The 21,508-nt window shown below is 43.8% G+C and overlaps 2 protein-coding genes across 7 annotated transcripts in view; one reads left to right on the plus strand and one right to left on the minus strand.

Annotated features, from left to right (window-relative positions):
* uck1 (uridine-cytidine kinase 1) lies at window positions 1-3,464 on the plus strand. The gene is made up of 7 exons (XM_048258504.1): window positions 1-326; window positions 1,141-1,300; window positions 1,632-1,728; window positions 2,022-2,164; window positions 2,377-2,471; window positions 2,633-2,681; window positions 3,095-3,464. Exons 1-7 carry the CDS (start codon window positions 237-239, stop codon window positions 3,301-3,303), a joined length of 843 nt encoding a protein of 280 aa, XP_048114461.1. The 5' UTR covers window positions 1-236; the 3' UTR covers window positions 3,304-3,464.
* Window positions 3,465-4,819: 1,355 nt separating this feature from the next.
* The window catches only part of rapgef1b (Rap guanine nucleotide exchange factor (GEF) 1b), a 33,535-nt gene continuing 16,846 nt past the window's right edge, over window positions 4,820-21,508 (minus strand). For 3 of the 6 annotated variants that reach the window (XM_048258507.1, XM_048258508.1, XM_048258506.1), the window contains 20 exons: window positions 21,265-21,385; window positions 20,819-21,011; window positions 19,905-20,411; window positions 19,196-19,446; window positions 15,359-15,499; window positions 14,217-14,363; window positions 13,467-13,544; window positions 13,289-13,371; window positions 12,726-12,810; window positions 12,436-12,511; window positions 12,198-12,282; window positions 11,839-11,931; window positions 11,438-11,623; window positions 11,264-11,348; window positions 11,061-11,155; window positions 10,658-10,736; window positions 10,370-10,471; window positions 10,174-10,271; window positions 9,734-9,862; window positions 4,820-5,890 (listed from right to left, as the gene is read on the minus strand). In XM_048258507.1, the coding sequence (XP_048114464.1) occupies window positions 5,749-5,890; window positions 9,734-9,862; window positions 10,174-10,271; window positions 10,370-10,471; window positions 10,658-10,736; window positions 11,061-11,155; window positions 11,264-11,348; window positions 11,438-11,623; window positions 11,839-11,931; window positions 12,198-12,282; window positions 12,436-12,511; window positions 12,726-12,810; window positions 13,289-13,371; window positions 13,467-13,544; window positions 14,217-14,363; window positions 15,359-15,499; window positions 19,196-19,446; window positions 19,905-20,411; window positions 20,819-21,011; window positions 21,265-21,385 (2,776 nt within the window). In that variant the 3' untranslated portion in view covers window positions 4,820-5,748. The remainder of the gene's footprint in view (window positions 5,891-9,733; window positions 9,863-10,173; window positions 10,272-10,369; window positions 10,472-10,657; window positions 10,737-11,060; window positions 11,156-11,263; window positions 11,349-11,437; window positions 11,624-11,838; window positions 11,932-12,197; window positions 12,283-12,435; window positions 12,512-12,725; window positions 12,811-13,288; window positions 13,372-13,466; window positions 13,545-14,216; window positions 14,364-15,358; window positions 15,500-19,195; window positions 19,447-19,904; window positions 20,412-20,818; window positions 21,012-21,264; window positions 21,386-21,508) is intronic. The other 3 variants (XM_048258510.1, XM_048258511.1, XM_048258509.1) reach the window with 2 other exon arrangements.

Genomic DNA, 21,508 nt, shown 5'->3' on the forward strand with positions numbered 1-21,508 from the left:
GAGCATGCGCAGTACATAGTAAACGGAAAACATTCCCGGTGCAGCTCTTCCTCGGGGTCTGGTTGGCCTTATAGTGGTGCCCGCTGAAAGTGGCACAAAGGCCTTTATCGGTTCACTTGTCCGATAAACGGAGGACAGGATCTATCTCGCTTTGTAGTTAGACTTATTTAACAGTCACGCGAAGCAGGAAGTAACGTTAGGTATTTGGTTGTTTACTGTGACATTAGCTAGCTGTCATGACTTCCACGGGGACGCTGATAGACACGCAACGGCCAAGACACCGACCTTTCCTGATCGGTGTCAGCGGAGGAACGGCCAGTGGCAAGGTAGTGCCCAAATTCAGTTAAATTATGGAACAGCATTAAAATATGTTTGGAAGGCATGCTAACTTAATTTCACCACATGTCTGCAGTATCTTCTAGCCTTTGCTTCAGGTGATATAGAGCTTGCCTTGGGAAAAATACATATTTAGTTTTGTTGTATTACGGTAATGAAGAGACTTCATAGTGGTATCATGTTCCTTTCACTTGCAGCAGTATTTCCCGGGAAATTATCCTTACCATCGCTGACTCATGAAGGCGTCGCCCTATTAAATATCGGAGAGACCGTTGATTAAATGTTCAGTGCACGAGTTAAATAGCCTATAAGATTGCTCAATTGTGTGTGGGAACTGGGAAATGAATAGGCAAAAGCATCAGTGGTGATGTTGCATTTTTGGCGGGTAATAATAAGGCATAGCCTAGGCTAATTAATGCGACTTCTAATGAAATGAAAGTGATGGTAGGCAAAATCATCGAGTTAGTATAGGCTACTTTTCAAAAGTATGCGCTGCGGGTTAGGATTTAATGAAGTTTAGTGTTTTCTGCATTTTTGACGTGGATGAGAACTAGGCCTATTACATTATTCTAAATGTAATTACATGCATTGGAAACATGGCTGTGGCGTGTCAGTATAAAGAAATAGAGAATCATAACAATGCGTAAGTAGCCTATACGATAGTATGCTTGAGTTGTGACCTCACTGTCATTCAAATGTCCCTGACTCAATTGAAAATGGCACATCTGAATGTATAGAAGAGGTGGATTGGCTCAAAGAGGCTAACCAGGGTTTTGGTTTATCTGTCTGTTTTTCGCCTGGTAGTCCACTGTATGTGCTAAGATCATGGAGCTGCTGGGTCAGAACGAAGTAGACCAGCGTCAGAGGAAGGTGGCTATCGTCAGCCAGGACAGCTTCTACCGTGTGCTCACCCCAGAACAGAAGGCCAAAGCGCTGAAGGGCCAGTACAACTTTGACCACCCAGGTATGCTGCCTTCTACCAAGCAACCCACATGCCACCAGGTTATCAACCTGCTACTAAGAAACTGTTAAGTTTGTTTATTTAACTTTATGTAGCGAAGTAAATTACTGGGATAAGCCACTGTGTCTGATACCAAGGTAGTTCTTTTATGAGATGCTGTAGTATTGTGGTATTTTGTTTCATTTAGTGTAATGTAGTGTATCAGTATCTCCATTTAAAACCAGAAGATGTTGGTTCCTCACACACAGTTCCAAAAGTACATGCTGACTACTGTCTTAGGGCAATGCCCCAGTGTTTCATTTTATAGATAGTGTGTGTGTGTTTTGCTTTGCAGATGCATTTGACAATGAGTTGATGTATCAGACTCTGAAGGACATAGTGGAGGGGAAAGTGGTGGAGGTTCCCACGTATGACTTTGTCACTCATTCCAGGTAAGACACACACACACACACACACACACACACACATACATTCACACACATTTGCAAGAGGTCAGAAAGAAATGGCCAAACCCTGATCTGCCCCTCAGGTTCCATAAGATACATTCCACACCAGGCATCAGGCCGACCATTACACAAACAAGCATGTGTACATTTGCCTACATGATTTACTGTATACATTGCTGATGAGACCATTCTTTATGCTGGTGGATGCAAATAATTGTTATCTGTGCAATCAATGAACACTGATTATGTTATTACATGTGTGTACATTGTGTGTGTAGATTACCGGAGAGGATAACAGTGTACCATGCAGACGTGGTTCTGTTTGAGGGGATCCTGGTCTTCTACCATCAGCACATCAGAGACATGTTCCACATGAAGCTCTTCGTAGACACAGACTCTGATGTCAGGCTGTCTCGGCGAGGTGAATATATAAACCAGTGTCCAGTGTTTGTGTGTACTTTTGCAGCACTCACTAAAGGTGTTGAAGATATTGGCCTAAGCATGTAACCACAAATATATCATATCCAAGCACACACACTTTTTATACTTAATGGGATAAACATCAAGTACAACCCCCTCTCCCCCACTACGATGATGCTAGGATTGCTTTTAACTCTGTGTGTGTGTGTGTAGTTCTCAGGGATATGAAGAGAGGTCGTGACCTGGAGCAGATCCTGTCTCAGTACACTACCTTTGTCAAACCTGCCTTTGAGGAGTTTTGCCTTCCTGTAAGGACACACACGTACACAACCATATCTCTCTCTCTCACACACACACACACATTGATCTATTATTACTCAGTCACATTAATTCCAAAGTTCACATCGGTGTCTCATGTGAGCGGTATTGGCCAAACAGACTTGAACTCTGCTCTCGCTTTCTGTTGTAGACTAAGAAGTATGCTGATGTCATCATTCCACGTGGAGTGGACAACATGGGTGAGTGACACACAGACACACACACACAAGCAAATGTGCACAGTGTTTAAGCTTAAAACACTGAATCTGACATTTCGTGCCAGAGAACCTCTCTTTCCATTTATTTCCCAAACACTTAAAGGTAAAGTCGATTAAAAACGATTAAACGGCTCTCTGCTCCTGAAGCACTGTTTATTGGTCTCAATCTGAGCCATGCTGTTTGTTTCCCATTTACACAAGTAGGACTGTATACAAACACCACACACACATTTAACAGATGGCTCAAAGACTGTGAGGAGTAAATTGCTGAATTTGACAAAAAAGTGTATTGGATAAGAATTGCAGACTTCAATTTACCAAAATATGTCCTTGAATCTTTTTTACTCACTCATTTACTGCTCCCTTCCCCACTTTCTCTTTTTTATCTCTATCAGTGGCCATTAATCTCATTGTCCAGCACATTCAGGACATCCTGACCGGCGACCTCTGTAAGTGGCAGAGGGGCGGGGTCAATGGCCACAGTCACGGACGGGGCTTCAAGCGGGGCATCCCGGAGGACGACGTGCCCAACGGAGCCAGCACCGCACTCCCACACACACCCAGCAAACGGCCCTTACTGGAGCCCAGCACACGGCCACACTGAGGAGCATGCAAGCACACGCACACACACACACACACACAGACGCTGTCCACTGGTAGAGCCTAGGACAGGGTTAAATTGGGGGGTAAAAACACGCCCACATGCACAAACACACACACACACACACACACACACCTGAATGCCTGTTACTTGAGCTTAGTAAATAAACCTAGTAATCCACATTCATTCATTTACCTCACTGCATCTACCAGTACCAAAATCACGGAATCTATCATCACAAATTGGTTACTCTCATCTGAAAATCACTCTTCCGAACTGTATGTCACGCTTAGAAAAAAAATATACGCACACAGTAAGGTGTGACGAGGCCTGTTATAAGACAAGGCTGTCTCTCCAGTGTGAGGAGGCGTTTTGTAAATGTTGCTGATCTGGCTTCCTGTGAATGTTTGTCTAAGTGGATCACTACCTGAACCTGCCAGGGGTGTCCAGTCTTTTACATGGAATCCTACTGAATCTCCTCTGCTCTCGAGCCTTTCTCATCTTGCCATAGCAGTCGAATGAATAAGCCAGGAAGAACATCGGGCCCTGGTGCAAAGCACTGATGTATAAAACATAAGATAAGCTTGTGTGGAGGGTCGGGAAGGCGAGCAGTACTGTTAAGCAGTATTGTTTTTTTTATCCGCTCTGAGGCTGCTAGATAGGATTTTAACAGGGTTTTTAAAATTCTGAGCTGTCTGTTTTCTCAAACGAGTTGTTTTAAATGTATTTTTTTTTTGTGAAAATGTTTTGTCTTGTGTCATAATTATATACAAGCTAAAGTAAATTAAGATATTAATTGTACAGTCTTCCAATGGAAAATCCATGTGATTGATTGTCCAGTTTTTTAATTAAAACATTTCCATTCTTTTTAATATATTCACACAATTAAAGATTGAGAAAAACATTTTTTTTTCAGTGTTGTTTATTTGTGAACCTGTGTTAAAGGTGCCATGTGTAATAATTGAGGTAAAAATATCCAAAAAATGAGCTACACACATCAAAAGAATGAGAAGAAATTAAGGCGATGATGTTATTTAAAAAATGACAAGGTATAGTGCTGCAGAGATATCAACCTTAATTAGCATGCTAAATTACTAGCCACAGCTCGACAGGTGTCATAATACCAGTTTCGGCCATGGGAGGCGGTATGCGGGCAACATAACCACCAGCCAAACTGCAATACACGTGTCTCGGTTGTTACTCTAGGGTAGACCAACTCACTTTCTGGAGGTATACTGCCCCCATATTTTATGGAATGTGGAGTATGAATTGATTTTTTGGCGGACATTACACATGGCACCTTTAAATACCCTTTCATTGTGGACCCATATTAAATGCCCATTCGTCTGGGCCTCCATCTATTACTTTACATTACAGTGAGAAGCTCAGAATAGGTGCTTAGTCAGTGTGTCTTTTCCACCAATCAGATCTCTTGTTGTTGAATGCTCCCATATTAATCATGTCTGCACACATTCTCAGCTGTTGCACTGAATGCATAAAATTCACACACACACACACATCTGGGAAAGAGTGGAGTGTTTTATTTGTGAAAGAGAGCACAGTGAACGTGGCTTTTATGTCTGAGACACAATGCCTCTAAACACATACACACTTCCTTACCTACACTTGCTTATACACATTCCCTCTCTTCCTCCCTCTCTCTCATACACACGCGCACACACACACACTCAGCCAGAGGCATAATGCTGGTACATGTCCTGTACAAGCTTGACCCACTAGCTCCTCACAAGCAGGTGAATGTGAGTGCATAATTCATGTCTGAGAGAAGTTAAGACTTCAATATTCTACAGCAAGTGGCAAGATTACAAACTCAGAAATATACAGTCTTCCCTATGTTCATATAGTTCGCAATCCCACACAGTTTGTAAACCTTCACGTAAGTGTATTTACTCATTTTGACATGCACAGTTACACACACACACACACACACACTGCACAGAGATGCACACACACTCCATTAAATCCACTTTAAAATCAGTTCCAGTCTATTCCAGGTTCCAAACAAGTTCCAGTTTGAGTGTGAGTGCACTGCTGCGGTCACAGTGTTATCCAAAAATGAGTTCAATCACGCAGACACACACAGTCTATAGGAGTATTCCAGTACTTTCCATCCATATTTGTCCTTTTGTGTGTGTGTGTGTGTGTGTGTGTGTGAGTGAGTGAGTGAGTGAGAGAGAGAGAGATAGAAGGTATGTTAAAGGATAAAGTTTTTGTCACTCAGGGTCTTCTGCCACAGCGGGAGTCACTCCTGTCAATCAGAAAAGGATACACTTTCTCCTTGAGAAGAGTCGCTTTATGAAACATCAGCCTTGTCTCTTTTAGAAGAGTCTTTTAGTTTGCCTCAGTAGTCCTTTGTGTTCATGTGATTTAGCTGTGTGTGTGTGTAAGGGGGTGTGTGGGGGTTCCTAGGGTTCCAGGCAGCGGGTTCTAGGTCTTCTCCTCACGGGGCATCTTCTTGCCGCGGGGCTTGATCTTCAGCGAGAGCTCCCATAATGCCTCCTCAGCCAGGTGGTCCGTGAAGTCGTTGAAAAATGAGATGATGTCATCATTCCGCTTCAGCTCGTAATTACTGCACCCAGAACACATCAGAGAGAGAAAGCAAATAAAACATTTTAATGGAACAATAAATGCAGAGACTTAACAATAATCGCTCACATAAAACCTAAAATACAAAAAAGTCCAACAACGACATTCATGTAAAGTAAACCTCAGACTTAACTCTGACACTTTGAGCTTTTTCTCGCTCTCGCTCTCTCTCATACAAGATACAAAATAATTAAGATATCAAAATAAAATACAAAAAATACAGTTTTTCCTACAAAAAGTAATTTCATATGTTATATTCTAAAAGAGACAAAAAACACCGCTCAGTTGGTTGAGGTGCTGGAATTTTAAATCAATAGTCAAGCACAGGATGAAAAACCGCACACTCAGATCTGACCGAAAGCTTGAATAAATTCACATATTATTGCACAGATCTGAGTGTACGAATTTTCATCCCGTGCTTCCTATATGTTGTATTCTAAAAATACAATAATTTTTTTTCCAAGGTGACGTGATTAGGAGATTGGAAATGACAAAGAATGTGACAGAGGACAATAACTCCACTTCTGTCTCCATATACTGGTTTCCATAAGCTGCTAAAATTACATTTAAATCTCACAGTCTTTACACAAGTGTAAAATGCTGTAACTGTGCTAAATACTGTAATTATGACTTTTATTTAACTATATTATTAGCCTATTATTATCTTTTTTTATTATTATTATTATTATTACCACTGCTATTATTATTTTACATACTCTTTATTTTATTTCTTATGTAGGCGTTTTGTATTCTGTATTGTATTATTGTTTGGTATTTTGTTATTTTCATATTTAATCATTTGTAAAGCACTTTGGGTCAACCCTGTTGCGTAAAATGTGCTATATAGACTTGACTTGACTACAGAGCTCAATACAACTGTCAAAATCAAAGATTCTAGAGTGCTCCGCTCTAAGATTTTTGGTCAGAATTCTAGCATCCATCAATTATGACATCATGCTAATGCCTATGACATCATCGACTAAGAGTTCTACTTTGAACTTTCAAACAAAACACTGTCACTTTGACACAGACTGATACACAGACAGCATAAGGGAAAACATTCTTCCTGCTATTGCTTCTTTTTTTCCATTATTTCACAGTTTTGAATTAAGATTAAAGGTAAAACGTAAGAAGGGACTCAAAGGGCTGAATATGGAGTCCCGTGGATGCTTCATGGATGCCCTGAGGTCTCTCTGGGCCAGCATCAGGAGCAAGGTCAGTAAAAGAGGAACCAAACAGCGCCGCAGAAACTTGCGCATTAGCAAGATGCAAGCCATGGAGAGGATGGACCGGAAGTGGAACAGGGGACTGAATAAAAAAGTGAAATCAGAGAAAAAGTCTGGATACAAGACCTCCAAGCAGGACAGGGGAAGAGCTCGACTTGTGGCCTCTGGATGGAAGCCGAGGGGGGAAGAGGGCAAGCCAGCAAGGAGCAAAGTCCAGAAAAAGATGGACATCACCCTGCAGGCTTTGCAGGAGTCTCGGAAACCCTTGAAGGTCCAGCTGAGAGCCCAGAGGCCCCACTATCTAGGTGACATGGAGAACATGGAAAAGGAGAAGTCCAACCAGGACTACAGGAGTGATGAGGGCCCACAGGTGCAGGCCGAGGCACCAAGGGAGACAAACTGCGGTCATGGAGACGCAAAGACCAATCCCCTGAGTAAGAACAGGAAGAGTACGACATTAAAGTAGCGTAATTCAGTAGTGTTTGAAATGATGGCTGACCAAATATTCCTATTACCATTTCAGTAGCCTGCTTGCCCCTGAGGGGGGAAAAGGCCTGCAGCCAGAAATGGCAGGATATGATCCTGGGATGGACACCAGTCGTCCAGGAAAACATGGAGAAGCGTAAGTGAACTTGAGAAAAAGATTAAAAATAGAATACACGATCATGTGGAATGCCTTAGTGTAATTCAGCAATTCTTTGTCTGATCTTTTCTACAGGCTGTGCACCCCTGTCAGGCAAAAAGGCCTGCAGCCAGAGATGGCAGAACATGGTCCTGCAGGGGACACCAGCCATCCAGGACAAAATGGGGACACGTAAGTGAAAAAGTGGACTAGAATCAACACATTTGTATGTCAGAATGGTTTAGGTTAATGTTTGGGCTGAGACTCAATAATGAAGCATGTTTTATATTAGAGAGTCCTGCCTGTGATGGTGAGGAGGAACCTGTGGAGGGAAGGGAGCAGGAGATGAGCCTGGCTGAGCAAACGGAACTTCCTGTCCCTGTGGAAATGAGTGAGTTGAGAACACTGAAAAACTGGATTGGAAACCAAGCTGTACCATGTAACTGATATGTATTTGAAATGGATGAATTTTGTTAGGCACTGAGTCCAGCAGCCCAACTCTGCCTGAACTGGACAATGATGACTTGGAGGACAAAGTGCAAACTGAAAATATAGAGGAGGGAGATGCCCAAGGTATGAAGCTGCTCGAACAAGCAGAAACTCAAGGAAATAACAGAGTCAAACAGAAATATTACAAATGAACAAAAAGAAGTTAAAGTTCTCTGGATTTAGAAATGAATAGCTATTAGGAAGCCCCATAACCCAGCGTACAGAGTACAGAGTACAGCACAGTTAAATTAATACATGTCCTCTTTTACATTATGGCACAGGATATGTTGCAGAGGACGAACACCTGTCTGCATTTGTAAGACTTGATAACTGCAATGAGGCATCAGAAGACTACACCTGTGTCTATTATTATTACTACCGTTTGATTAGTTATTTTATTATTTTATTTTGGATTATTATTTCCCTTTATTTCCCTCACTGATAAATCAAATAAAGTATTTTGGCCAATTAAGATATTGCTGAATTGCACTCTTTATTCACTCAAACAAAATTACCCCAGTCCAGCATTTTTGTAAGGCCCATGAAAAACAACAGAAATATTATTTTATATATTAAACATGTATCGGACTTGTGTGTGAGTGTGACTGAGTGAGTGAATGACTGACTGACTCAGAGAGAGAGAGAGAGAGAGAAAAAAAGAGAGAAAGGGCCCGTCCCATTTCTCCCCCCTTAAAACTTCCACTTGGTTTTGATTGCCCTCAACATTAAAGCCCCCTCGACAAGGGAAGTGGATGTGAAGATCTTTCCCTATGAATTGGGACACCACTATATGCAAATTAGCGTGTTTTAACGTTGCTTACCTACGCCACGCAGCAGCACCGCGTGTCTACGGTAGTAGCCTGCTACTATTTTCATTCAGGAACATGCCCATTCCAGCGGTGAATGTTGTGTGGGCTGTGCTGGTTTATTTACGTCTGGTTAATCAACAAAGATATTCGTGTTCATGTGAACGCCAGAACATACACCTTAAATTTTGACGAAACTACCCAGATCAGATATATTAACGTTATTTGATGGGCAGACTCTCTCAAAGCACTCAGCAGATATCATAACATCGTCAGATAGCTTTGTGAGATATTTTCTAACATTAGTGTTCAAAACTCAACAGTCCATCAGATGTGCATCAAACTAACATATTCCAACATATTTCGAAATTTTAATATGCTTATTTGCGAAAATATATGAAAAATTCGGCCGGCTCGCTGAGCTCGCACGGTATCCTGGGTAATTTCATCTCCCACTTCGTTTTAAGCCTGCATCGGTCCTGGCTATATTTTGAGGATTGATTTTAAGGGGAAAATAGCACTTACCCTTGCTCCCTAAAGTAATGGGACACCCTAGCCCTACACGTGCAAAAACGAGGGTTAGGGCAAAAATCTAGGGGTAGGGGAGGTATTGGGACGGGCCCAAAGAGATTGAGTGAGTGAGTTAGTTAGTGTACAGGGGAGGGGTAGGGTGAAAAACTCACACTTGCTGAAAGCGTCTCATGCTGTCTAGAATGTTGAACTGCTGCCAGCGCTTTGAGAAGTTGACCTTCCCTTCGACCAGGTCAGGGTTGCCCAGGTGAACAAAGGTCAAGTCCTGGAGAATGAGCCCACTGTGGAAGAGCGGGAGAGAAACAGCAGGAGGGAGAAAGATGAGAAGGAAGGTGGGGGGTGTTGGGTGAAAGACTGTTGCATTTTGTCACAAGTTTCCCAGGGTCTGCATCTGTTTGACAGTTACTAGAAGGTTCTACATTTTTATACAGTTTTGACATAGTCACAATTAGTGTATTCAACTAAAAAGCCTGGAAAGAGCTTTACAGTCAGGATAGAGATTATATTTTAAATTAATTAGCTTACGTTACTGACTACAAACACCTATTAAATAGACACACAAAAACACAAACACACACACACACACACTTACAGGTAGGGAATGCAGGGAGGCTCTACTTCAGCCAGAGCTGCACGGTACGCTCGGAATGATGAGGAGCTGTCAATCAATGTACAGTACTCCTCTAATCCCTGAGAGAAGAGGGGGGGGCAACGACAAACCTTGAGAATGCTTAGAACATGTGGTCATTTGAATATCAGCTGTATTCAGGTGGGGTGATGGAACAAACCTCAGAGGTCTGTTTCTGCCATTCGAGACGTCTGATTGGTGCAGAGTCCAGAGCCGACAGGATGGCCAGGTACGAGTTGAAGTTGTTCAGCTTCCGTAAGTGCTGAGGAACACACAGCCATACACAGTCCCTTTAATGCCATGTCACCTTTATCACCTTCTAGCTGTTTAGCACTTTACACTTCAAAGTGAGTAAAGTGAGTGGGATTTAGCATTCAGTTTTTTTCACTGGAACAAGGAATCATAGCATCGGGTTTGGTTACAACACAGTTAGTGTATAATAATGCACCTTCATGATCTTGATGAATTTGAGCAGAAGTTTCTCCCTGTCCTGTGCTCTTTCCTGCTGTATAATGATGGAGCGCACCCTAGTGGACAAACACACAAACAACACCATAAGAAGATGAAACGGAGATCCCATGTTAATAGTCAGTTAGTCAGGTTAGCAATGTGTTGACTCATTTACAGTGCAGGTTGTGTGTGTGTGTGTGTGTGTGTGTGTGTGTGTGTGTGTGTGTGTGTGTGTGTGTGTGTGTGTGTGTAGCTCTTGTGGTAAAAATGACTCAGAGAACTACTCACCAAATGGTATGTGTGCAGTGCAGGCCCATATATGTGTTTTCCTGTAGCTTGTATAGTTAAACTGCTGTGTAAAGTGTGTGTGTGTGTGTGTGTGTGTGTGTGTGTGTGTTTACCAGTAGCTCATGTTGTTGAAGTGCTCTGTGAACTGGGTCAGGTTCGGGCTCTTCTCCTCATTCTGCTCCTTCGCCCAAAGAAGAACCTCGGGGATCTGGAGAGAGAGAGAGAGAAACAGACACAAACTGAGTGATTTAATATCCTGTTATCCCATATGACACAGACAGACAGACAGACAGACAGACAGAGACAGAGACAGTACCTCAATCTTATAAAAGAGCTCTGCATCCAGAAGAGTGAGCTGATCAGCAACTTCATGACTTCGGAAATCATGGAGAGTGCCTGGCCTGGAGAAAAACAAAGAATCACTCTCTCATACACACACACACACACACACTCTCTACATGCGGCACACAGACACGCGGGTGGGGCGCACCTGGCGGAGACCATGCGTGTGGACAGTGGTGCGTGGGTGTGGATGTGCCTCTGCAGCCTCTTCTGGTCCACCTTGTCCAGGATGTTGGAGCGCAGCACGCGTGCCAGACTCAGCTCGCCGTTACACAGCAGCTGGAACACCAGCTCCATTAGCTGATGCAGGATGTCCTCCGTTAGCTCCACCAGACTACACACACACACACACACACACACACACACACACACACACACACACACAGATAAATATAGACACACACACACATAGACAAAAACACCCACACATAGACAATAACAACTTTTAGATACACTAAACACACAAGTGTGCTCTGCTCATACATTTGAACCATGAACACAGAGCGAGTGTTTGTGTGAGTGTGTGCACATTTGTGTGGGCCTACTCACCACAGCTCATCTACGACACGCACCAGCACGAAGAAAGTGTTCTTACTGACGCGTTTCTTAAAGGTGTCAGGACTGTGGCAGAAGCGGGTATATGTGCAGTGGGGGTCAAGGAGGAACACAAACTGATGAACACACACACTGTTTACAGAGACTCAAGCAGTCAGAAACTCACACACACACACACACATACGGACATAGATTCAATAATAGTTTATATCAGTTTGGGGCCCAGTTTGGGGCCTGCGAGCCACATTCGCCCCACACTCTGTTTGCTTTCTGGTCCTCCTCATTAGTCCTAAACGAATTTCTGTCCCAACGGTTTTGAAAGGGTTAGGTGCATTTGGCTCAGGCAAGGATATCTGTAGTGTAGTTTCTTGATGAGTTCCTCTGGCGTGATGAAGGTTCTGTATGTGGTCAGAAACGCCTCACAGTATAAAACCAGATCTGGCAAAGAAGAAAACAAAAACCGTCATTCACTAAATGCATTACGATCAAAACATTTCTCAAAATAGTCATCTTTTCTCTGATTTTACAAGAAGAAATAGATAAACGGATGAAAGGTGACTGAGGAGAGGAGAGAACAGAAAGATGACATACCTTTGCGGTCAGTCTCTGTGGCGTGGACTAACAATATGTCAACCGAGCCAGCCCTTACATCTGGCCCGTCATCATTCTAAAGAAGAGTACAAGTGGGGAAAGGCAACATGAGAGTTGTGCACTTTCATAGCATTCATATTAATGGTTATAAAGGATAGACAGACACCATAGCTAGCCCAGATTAATAATGCATTATAAAATGATAAGCTAATACTAATACTTTATGATAAGTATATAATAAGTTATTACATCTAGTTTTAATGTAATTGTTCATGATGAATGGTTCTTACCTCTTGTTTGCATGTGATGCGGCTCATGATGTCTTTGTGGTCAATAAGGGAGAGTTCATCAACATCCTCCGACAAGTCCACAGGCCTGCAAACCAACAACCATTCATCACCATCTCCATCAAAGCTGTAGACACTCAGCCCTATAACTAGTCAGCATTTATTTACCCAGATTACCCCTGCAAAAACAGTAACGCATCAATAGACATTCTCCAAAACTCATCTCACAATATTAAAAAAGTGAAAAATAAATCCTGCATCATCATTACATCGGGCCAGTGGTATTTAAGTTATGACAGTGAACACACACACACGGACAGACAGATGGACCCGATTACAATACCCTTGACCTCCCTACTGGGAGCCAGGGTTATAACACAAACATATGCCAACATCAATATAACAGACAACATTCAAAAACACATGAAAACATACACACTCCCTTACAAGCAAAGTATTGATTCTTTATTGATGCTTGCAAAAGACTGTGTGGTACTGTGTACCACACACACACACACACACACACACACACACACACACACACACACACACACACACACACAAACCTCTCTTTGGTCAGTGTCCCTCTGCTACTAGATGAGGATGTTCTCGGGGTTGGAAGAACATCACCTATTAGGCTCACTGGTGCCTAAATGACACAAAACACAACAATGCTAAACTGAGTAGCACACGCGTGAACCGTGCACAAAAAAAAAAACAAGGACGCATGAAAGCCGTACTTACTGAGTGGGATGTGTCATTTCCATTCGAGTACAGGTTGACATATTCCCCCTCTCCTCCCTCATCAATTGCGCTTTCACTCTAGAGAAGAGAGAACAAAAGAGAAGACAAAAACGTATTGTTCATTCACATGCAGTGTACCTCACACAAGACACAGACCACTGAACACACGAGACTACTTATGGATCAAAAGAAGAACAAAAAGCAACAACAATAACCAAAAAACAACAGAAAACAAAACAAAACCCCATAGCCCTCTGCACACAAACACAAACACTTAGTTAATGCATGCAGACACTCTCTTTAATAAATGGTTATGACTGTGAGAGACAGTGTGTAAGAAAGTTACCAGCAGGTGGGGACAGAGTCCATGTGTGTGTGTGTGTATGTGTGTGTATGTGTGTGTGTGTGTGTGTGACAGATTTGTGTGTCTAGATGAAAATGTGCATGTACCAAAGAGATTTATCAACGGATTAAGTAGATTATAGCAAACTTTCGCCACAAGCAATCTCATCAATTACATCACAAACACGCACACACACGCACGCGCGCACACACACACACACACACACACACACACACACACACACACACACACACACAAAGTCTCTTTCTTTCTTCCGCCTTACGCACAGGCACAGACACACACAGACACACACACACACACGCACTCTCGAGAGTCACTCGCTCTCTCATTTACTGCTTGAAATGAAACACACACACACACACACAATCTTTTTTTTTGTTTTTTACCGCAGAGGTAAGTAGAGAGTCAGTGAGAGAGCTGTCAGAGGGGTGACAGGCAGGCAGAGAGGCCAAAGAGCCGGCCAGAGAGGCCGTGGACCAGCCCACGCCCTCCGAGGTTACGCTGAGATTGGCCAGCCCAGCTGGTTGTGTGTTCTGCGAGTGGGAACAACAGAAAGACAGACAAGCAGCCGAAGGAAGAGACGATTGGAGAAGTAGAAGAGAGCAAGAAAAGCACACAACCCCAACGTGTTTCGGGGAAAGAGAAAAATAACACCACACAGATGGATGTATGTGTGTGTGTGTGTGTGTGTATTGGAGCATAATTTCCAAGACAATGAGGCAACGTGTGTTCCTGAACATTGAGCAGATTTCTGTCAGGAGATGAAGCTGCGCAAACCTGCAGGAACCTGCCTCACATACCAACTCCTGCATTCCAATCCTGGTGCTTCAACTCACACACACACACACACACACAAACGCACACAGAGTTCACACATGTGGGCTTGCAGAGAAACAGTCTCCCTGGCTTTGACCTTAATGGTCAATAGTGAGCAGGGGTCATGTGCTGCACCTCACTTACATTATGTAACCAAAGTGTTAGTACATTTTGTTTCCAAGACATCAGCGCCTCACTGCAAGACAGATGAACAATCCCATTCTGTGTGGTGTATGTCTGTTAGGGGAAGTATGTGTGTGTGTGTGTGTGTGTGTGTGTGTGTGTGTGTGTGTGTGTGTGTGTGTGTGTGTGTGTGTGTGTGTGTGTGTGTGTGTGTGTGAAAGCATATGTGATTGTGTGTTGGTCTGTCAGGGGAGGTCGGTATGTGGTCAACACTCCTCTAAGAGTGGCAGAGAGGTGAAGAAAGATTGGTGTTCAAGAAGCTAAAATGGGGCCTTGGGTAAACTACGGTTGGGCTGACACTAAATCATGAAAGGCCTGACAATGGAATAAAGCTATCTGTAGCACCTATGATGTATGTTCTGTTATGTAAGGCTGGACGATCATTCATTCAAAATTGGGTAAAAATTCTTTTCACCGCACTCTTAAATAACACAAGACCAAATATATGTGGACCACATCATGCAGGAGCCACATCAGGCCAAAAACCACTCCCAAAGCAGAACCACACAAGACTGCCGAGAAAACTCACCAGGGGTGTGGTCAAAGAGGTGTGGCCACAGAGGGAGCTAGAGAGTGATAGGCTGTGAGTGAGCACAGGACACGCCCCCTCTGGAAGACCAGGAGTAGGAAGGGGACGAGAGCAAAGGGAGGAGGAAGAAAGCTGAGAGACCTGGAGAGATAGAGAGAAAGGAAAGGGGGGAGGAAGAGAGAAAAAAGAGAGAGGACGAGAGGGAACAAGAAAAAGAAATGAGAGAAAGAATGAAAAAAAGAGAAAAAGAGTAGACCTGGCTGTGTTAAAAGAAAGGAAAAAGATGAGAGAGTTAACTGCTGAGGCAACAGTAGTATGTGAAATGAGGGCAGAAGCTAAAGAAGATTAAATCTTTCATTCTCCCTCTCTCTCTCTCTCTCTCTCTCTCTCTCTCTCTCTCACACACACACACACACACAGAGAGGCACACACACACCTACACGTGCTGTAAAGCCAGTGAACTGTTAATCCTGTCATGATTATATTATCGTAAACATATTTCTATAAGCATGAGCTTAACCACACTAAGCCAGAAAATGTGGTTATGTGAAATATTAACACACATAATGTGTATCTCTTAAATGTGTGTGTGAGTGTGTGCATGTGCTCATGTGTCCATCTGTTAAAATATGGGATTCATTCAGACTGCCAGTGCTATGCAATGTGATTATTAAATGACACACATGCAGCATTCTAGAGTATGAATATGTGTATCTGTTCACGCATGTGTGCATCTATTTTGGGAGTATGATTACATTTCTTCTGCTGTAAATTTGTATTTGTGTGCATATGCCTCAACTGATTTCACAAACTGGTACTAACAGTCACGTGTGAAAGATTTGTACAGGATAAGTGTGTGTGTGTCTGTGTGCTTTTGTGTTTGTATGTCAGCGTGTGTGTTTGTGTGTCAGTGTGTATGTGTATGTATGAGTGTGTGTGTGTGTGTGTGTGTGTGTGTGTATGTGTATGTGTATGTGTATGTGTATGTGTATGTGTTCAGTGTTTCCCCTAGAATTTTTTCCAGCAGCGGTGCTGTTGATCGTAGGAAGCCCCCCCCAAAAAAAAAAAACATTTGAAAAAAAAAAAAACTCCTTAAATGGTGGACTTGACATTTACAAAGCATGATTAATGCAGTAGGCCTACTTGAACAGGATTATTGACGTTTTTCTTTCACCTTTTTCATTTACATTATTAGTCATTATTACTTACGTTATTATTAGAAATTGAAATGAAACAAAAATGAAATGGCACAACACACACAACAGAAAATTATTATTTACAATTAATTACAAAAAATAAAGCTTAATCACAGGTCACTGTACAAACTATAAGTATTTAGAATGTACAGTGCTGTGCATAAGTTAAGACATGTATTTATATAATAACATTTATTTATTTACAATACTTAATTAATTGATACCTTAATTAAGCTTAAGGCATTAAGACAAAAGGCAACAGATGTTTTTTATTCCTCCCTTTAGTCATTTTCAGCATGGATGTCTTAACTTTTGCACAGCACTGTATAAAGTATATAGACTTCTCCTTCATGTCATTACACTGTATTGGTGCTGTGCAAGTCGAATTGAGAGTCATTTTAAGGCCGTGACGGCCCATAAGGCTTGCTTGATTCTCACGGTTTTAAGCGACCTTAGTAGCGTTGTTGTGCATGGTGCATAAGAATATGTGGATGAAATGAATTGTGTTTCCATGTCATTTGGTAAAATAAATGCTCGAAGAAAATCTATCTTGGGTTATAGGAGATATGTTTTGTATCATTATGACCGCCACGCAGCGAAGCGGCGGTCATATAGGTTCAGTCAGATTTATTTTTTTTTTTTTTTCGCATGTCCAAATTTCCGTCAAGGATTCCCGGGACACTGGAAGACCGGGGTACACGAAACTTGGTGGGCATGTAACCCCACATGGATAACATGGAACCATCGGTTTTCGTTTTGATCTGTAGCCCCCACGCTGGACTAGACCCCCCGAAAGGAGGGTAGGGCAGACACAGTTTTCTGTGAATATCTCCAGAACCGTAGGGTTTAGGAGGACTATTTTTTTTTGTATGTTGATCTCAAGGGGTCATGTCAACCCATTCCATAACCACTCATTTCATGTATAGCGCCACCTAGTTAAACACAAAAAAAGTAAAAATGAGGTGTTGTAATCGCAGGTATCTGTGACCTAACATAGTCAAAACTGTACAAAATTGGAAGTGTAGGATCATTATGACACCCTCTGAATGCACGCCAAGTTTCGTGGAATTCCGTTCATGGGGGGCCACACAATAAATTAATTTATGTTACTATACACCAACTGGCCTGTAGGTGGCCGGAGACAGTTTTCTGTGAATATCTCGAGAACCGTGGGGCCCTAGGAGGAGGTCCACCTTTTTTTTTGTATGTTGGTCTTAATGGGGCATGTCAACCCATCCCATTACCACTTATTTCATGTATAACGCCACCTAGTTAAAAATTAAAAAGCAAAAAATTAGGTGTTTTCATCACAATATCTCTGGCTGACATGGTCAAAACTGCACGAAATTGAAAGTGTAGGATCATTATGACACCCTCGAATGCATGCCAAGTTTTGTGAACTTTCGTTCATGGGGGCCTTACAATAAAATAATTTATGTGTACATTTAGTGACTGTACACCAACAAGGATTCGGGACACTGAAAGACCGGGTACATCGAAACTTGGTGGGCATGTAACCCCACATGGATAGCATGGAACCATCGTTTTTCGTTTTTGATCTGTAGCCCCCGCTGGACTAGACCCCCAAAGGGAGGGTAGGGCAGACACAGTTTTCTGTGAATATCTTGAGAACCGTAGGGCCTAGGATGACCAATTTTTTCATTATGTTTGCCTCCAGGGTCATGTTAACCCATTCCATATGCACACATGTGCATAAACAGATACACACGCACACATACATTCGCAGTAATCATAATGTATGACACATACTCACACAGTAGACATATATGCATGCATGCACATGCACAAACACAGGCACATCACGCAGGCACACACACAAAGCTACACACACACACACCCACACACATAAACATAAACATGTACACACACATGCACACAATTCAAGAATTTCTCAGAATTATGAACAGGCAAGACGGGGGTGGGGTTGTATAAAATTAATTTTACATGTGAAATCTATGAACTAATCATGTTTTGGTACTTGTCTAGCAGATACCAGTAAGAATTGAGTGTGGATCATGCAATTTAGTGAGACAGTTAGAATCATATAGGCCTTTTAGTGTGATTTCTTTTTGTGGAAAAAAATGTGCTGGACATCTAATGCGGTACATCTAATTTCTATAATTTTGGTGAGCTCTACAGGAATTACAAACTATCTATAGGAATTACAAACTATCTATAAACCCACCAATAGGCTAGAACTAGACCTTAGTTTCACAGCCTAGGTATGTTAGCAACACAGGGCTCGAAAGCATTGACTGTATAACAAACAAAAACGAAACCGTGCGTGGAATTTATCTGGGAATAGGCTACTGAAGGTAGGTGCGAGCTACCTCGCTGGCGTGTCTAATTTGGTTCCTTGGTTAACATAATGTAGGCACAAAATTGCGTCTGCTAATAAGCGTAAACACAAACAAACTTGATCTCCTGTGGAAACCCTGACTGCCTTCAACGTTTGCCTACTATTAGTTGTTGACATCAAACCTGAACGAACGGCAGCTGTTCCTGAAGTTCACTTGCGTGTTTTTTTTTTTTTGCAGCGGCGATTACATTTTTTTTTTGCTGCGCCGCTCCTGAATACATTGTAGGGTGTTTGTGTGTGTCAGTGCACATCCATACCCACCATTTGCCTCTGTTTGGGCGGCAGGGCGGGTGGTGGCGAGGGCCGTGCGTGCCCCTGTGTGTGCCCCTGCGTGTGCCCCTGTGTTGGCGCCTGCATGGGCGTCTGCTCCCCGGCGTAGCTCTCGCTGATGCCGTACACCTCCTGCAGGCGGCGCAGACGGTGCTTGTAGATGCTCTCGCTGGCCGGTGTCTGGTAGAAGACGGACGGCTGCGGCTCCGAGTAGTCCTCCACAAACGCCATGTACTGCATGACTGGGGGAGGGGGTGGAAGCGAGCGATAGGAGAGCGAGGAAGCGAGAGAGAGATAGAGGAACGAGGGAGGAAGAGACGGAGGGAGGGAGAAGGGGTGAAAGAGGATGTGGGTGAAAGTGTACGAAGGAGATAGTCAAGCGGAGAGAGAGGGATAGAGAGAGATGGAGAGAGAGGGAATGAGAGCGAGAGGGAGAGAGAGAGAGAGAGGATAGAGAGAGAGAGTAGAGGAAGTGACAGAGAGGGAGAGAGAGAGAATAATGGAGGAAGAGAACAAATGAAGGAAATTAAACCTAAACCTTCTTGAGGTTGAAAATGTACAGAATACATCTGCCCTACTACAGGGGAAACTCGGGGTCAAAAATGTTTCCTGCCCACCCCTCACCCCCTTCAGTAATTCCATCCTTCCTTTAAATGACCCCTCTTCCCCCAATCCCCCTTCCCTCCAGTCCTTTACTCACTCGTCCGGCTCTTCTTCTCCGGTAGTGGCGGGGGACTGTCCGTGAGCGGGCAGCCTCCGTCTCCGCTGCCGCCCGGCGAGTGTGTGTACTGGCTGGTGAACACGCCGCCGTTGAGCAGGGGCATGGGCGACAGCGGCGTGAGCAGGGGGAAGGGGGGCGTGGGCGGCCTGTCCGGCCCGCCGTCCCACTCCTCCGACTGGCTGTGGTAGAACTGCGGCGCCAAGCGGAGCCCGTGCACGGAGAGGACCGGCACGCTGCGCCGCTTCTTCAGCGGCAGCGCCGGCGGCGGGATGATGGCGCCCGAGGACGAGGAGCTGCGGAGGGAGGGGGGCAGGGGCGGCAGGGGCGGAGGGACCGGAGGGGGCGAGCCGCACTCGCTCAGGCACTCGGGGAGGGGGCTCAGGGAACCGCCACCACCGCCACCGTCACCCGGCACGGGGAAGGGAGGCAGCGACTCCAGCACGGACAGGTCCTGATGCAGGAAGTCGTAGTCGGGATCGTAACCATCTGAGAGCCAGAGACAGAGGGGGAGCACACAAGAGAGAACAGGAATAGGAAGCTTTAGCGTTTAGCGTTAGCGCGGGGGCGCTTCTGGAGTATCTGATGCCGTGCATCACCCAGGCGGGTGCTACACAATGGTGGTAGTTAGTGTGGTTTCCCCTTCACTGTCAAGTGCTTTGCGTGTCCTAATAAAGCGCTATATAAAATATATAAGTTGTTGTTCTATATATGAATGCAAATGTTTATGCATACATATGCATACCATGCTTCACATACAGCATTTTAGATGCAAGTGTTGCTCCGTGTACATTTGCAGGTGTCTTCTTGTGGCTATCTAAATGTGCGGTGTCCGGTGTGTGCGGGATAATGACCGTGTCTGTGTCAGACTGTGTCTTCTTGAATGTGTGCATTACCCAGCGTTTCACAGCTGGTGTTTCGGGAGCACTGCCCACTGTCCCTCTCTAGCGCAGAGAGCTGCTCGTCTGACTGGCTCAGTTTACCCATGATGCCGCAGGATGACAGGCACGGGGAGTCGCTGCTGTACGATTGGCTGTCTGCCGATAAGCGTCTCTGCAGTAGCTCCGCCTCTTGGTCCTGCTGTTGTAACTATAGAATAGATCAGACACAACTTAGTCAGCTACATCAACTAAATCATAACAGCCTGCCCTTTGTGTTAGTGCTGAGTTGATTGTAGAGCTGGGGTTTAGTGTTAGTGCTGAGTTAACTAGAGAGCTGGGGTTTAGTGTTAGTCCTAAGTTAACTAGAGAGCTGGGGTTTAGTGTTAGTGCTGAGTTAACTGTAGAGCTGGGGTTTAGTGTTAGTGCTGAGTTGACTAGAGAGGTGGAGTTTAGTCTGGTACCTGTTTGAAGGCTCCGGGCGGTAAACTCCTACCGCTGGCAGCTCGGCTCATGGGTGCCACCACGGCGATGCGTGTGAGCGCGGGCAATGACTCACGCTTCTTAGGGGGCAGAATCGGGGCACTGCAAACAACATCACCAGAAAAAGAAAACTCAATATTCTGAGGTATTACACAATGATTTTATGGTAATGCAGCACACTCACTATTAGTTTAGTCAATCAAAACATCCTGAACAAAAGCAAGA

The sequence above is a fragment of the Alosa alosa genome, chromosome 12 (assembly GCF_017589495.1).
Source record: "Alosa alosa isolate M-15738 ecotype Scorff River chromosome 12, AALO_Geno_1.1, whole genome shotgun sequence".
Classification (NCBI taxonomy): Eukaryota; Metazoa; Chordata; class Actinopteri; order Clupeiformes; family Clupeidae; genus Alosa; species Alosa alosa.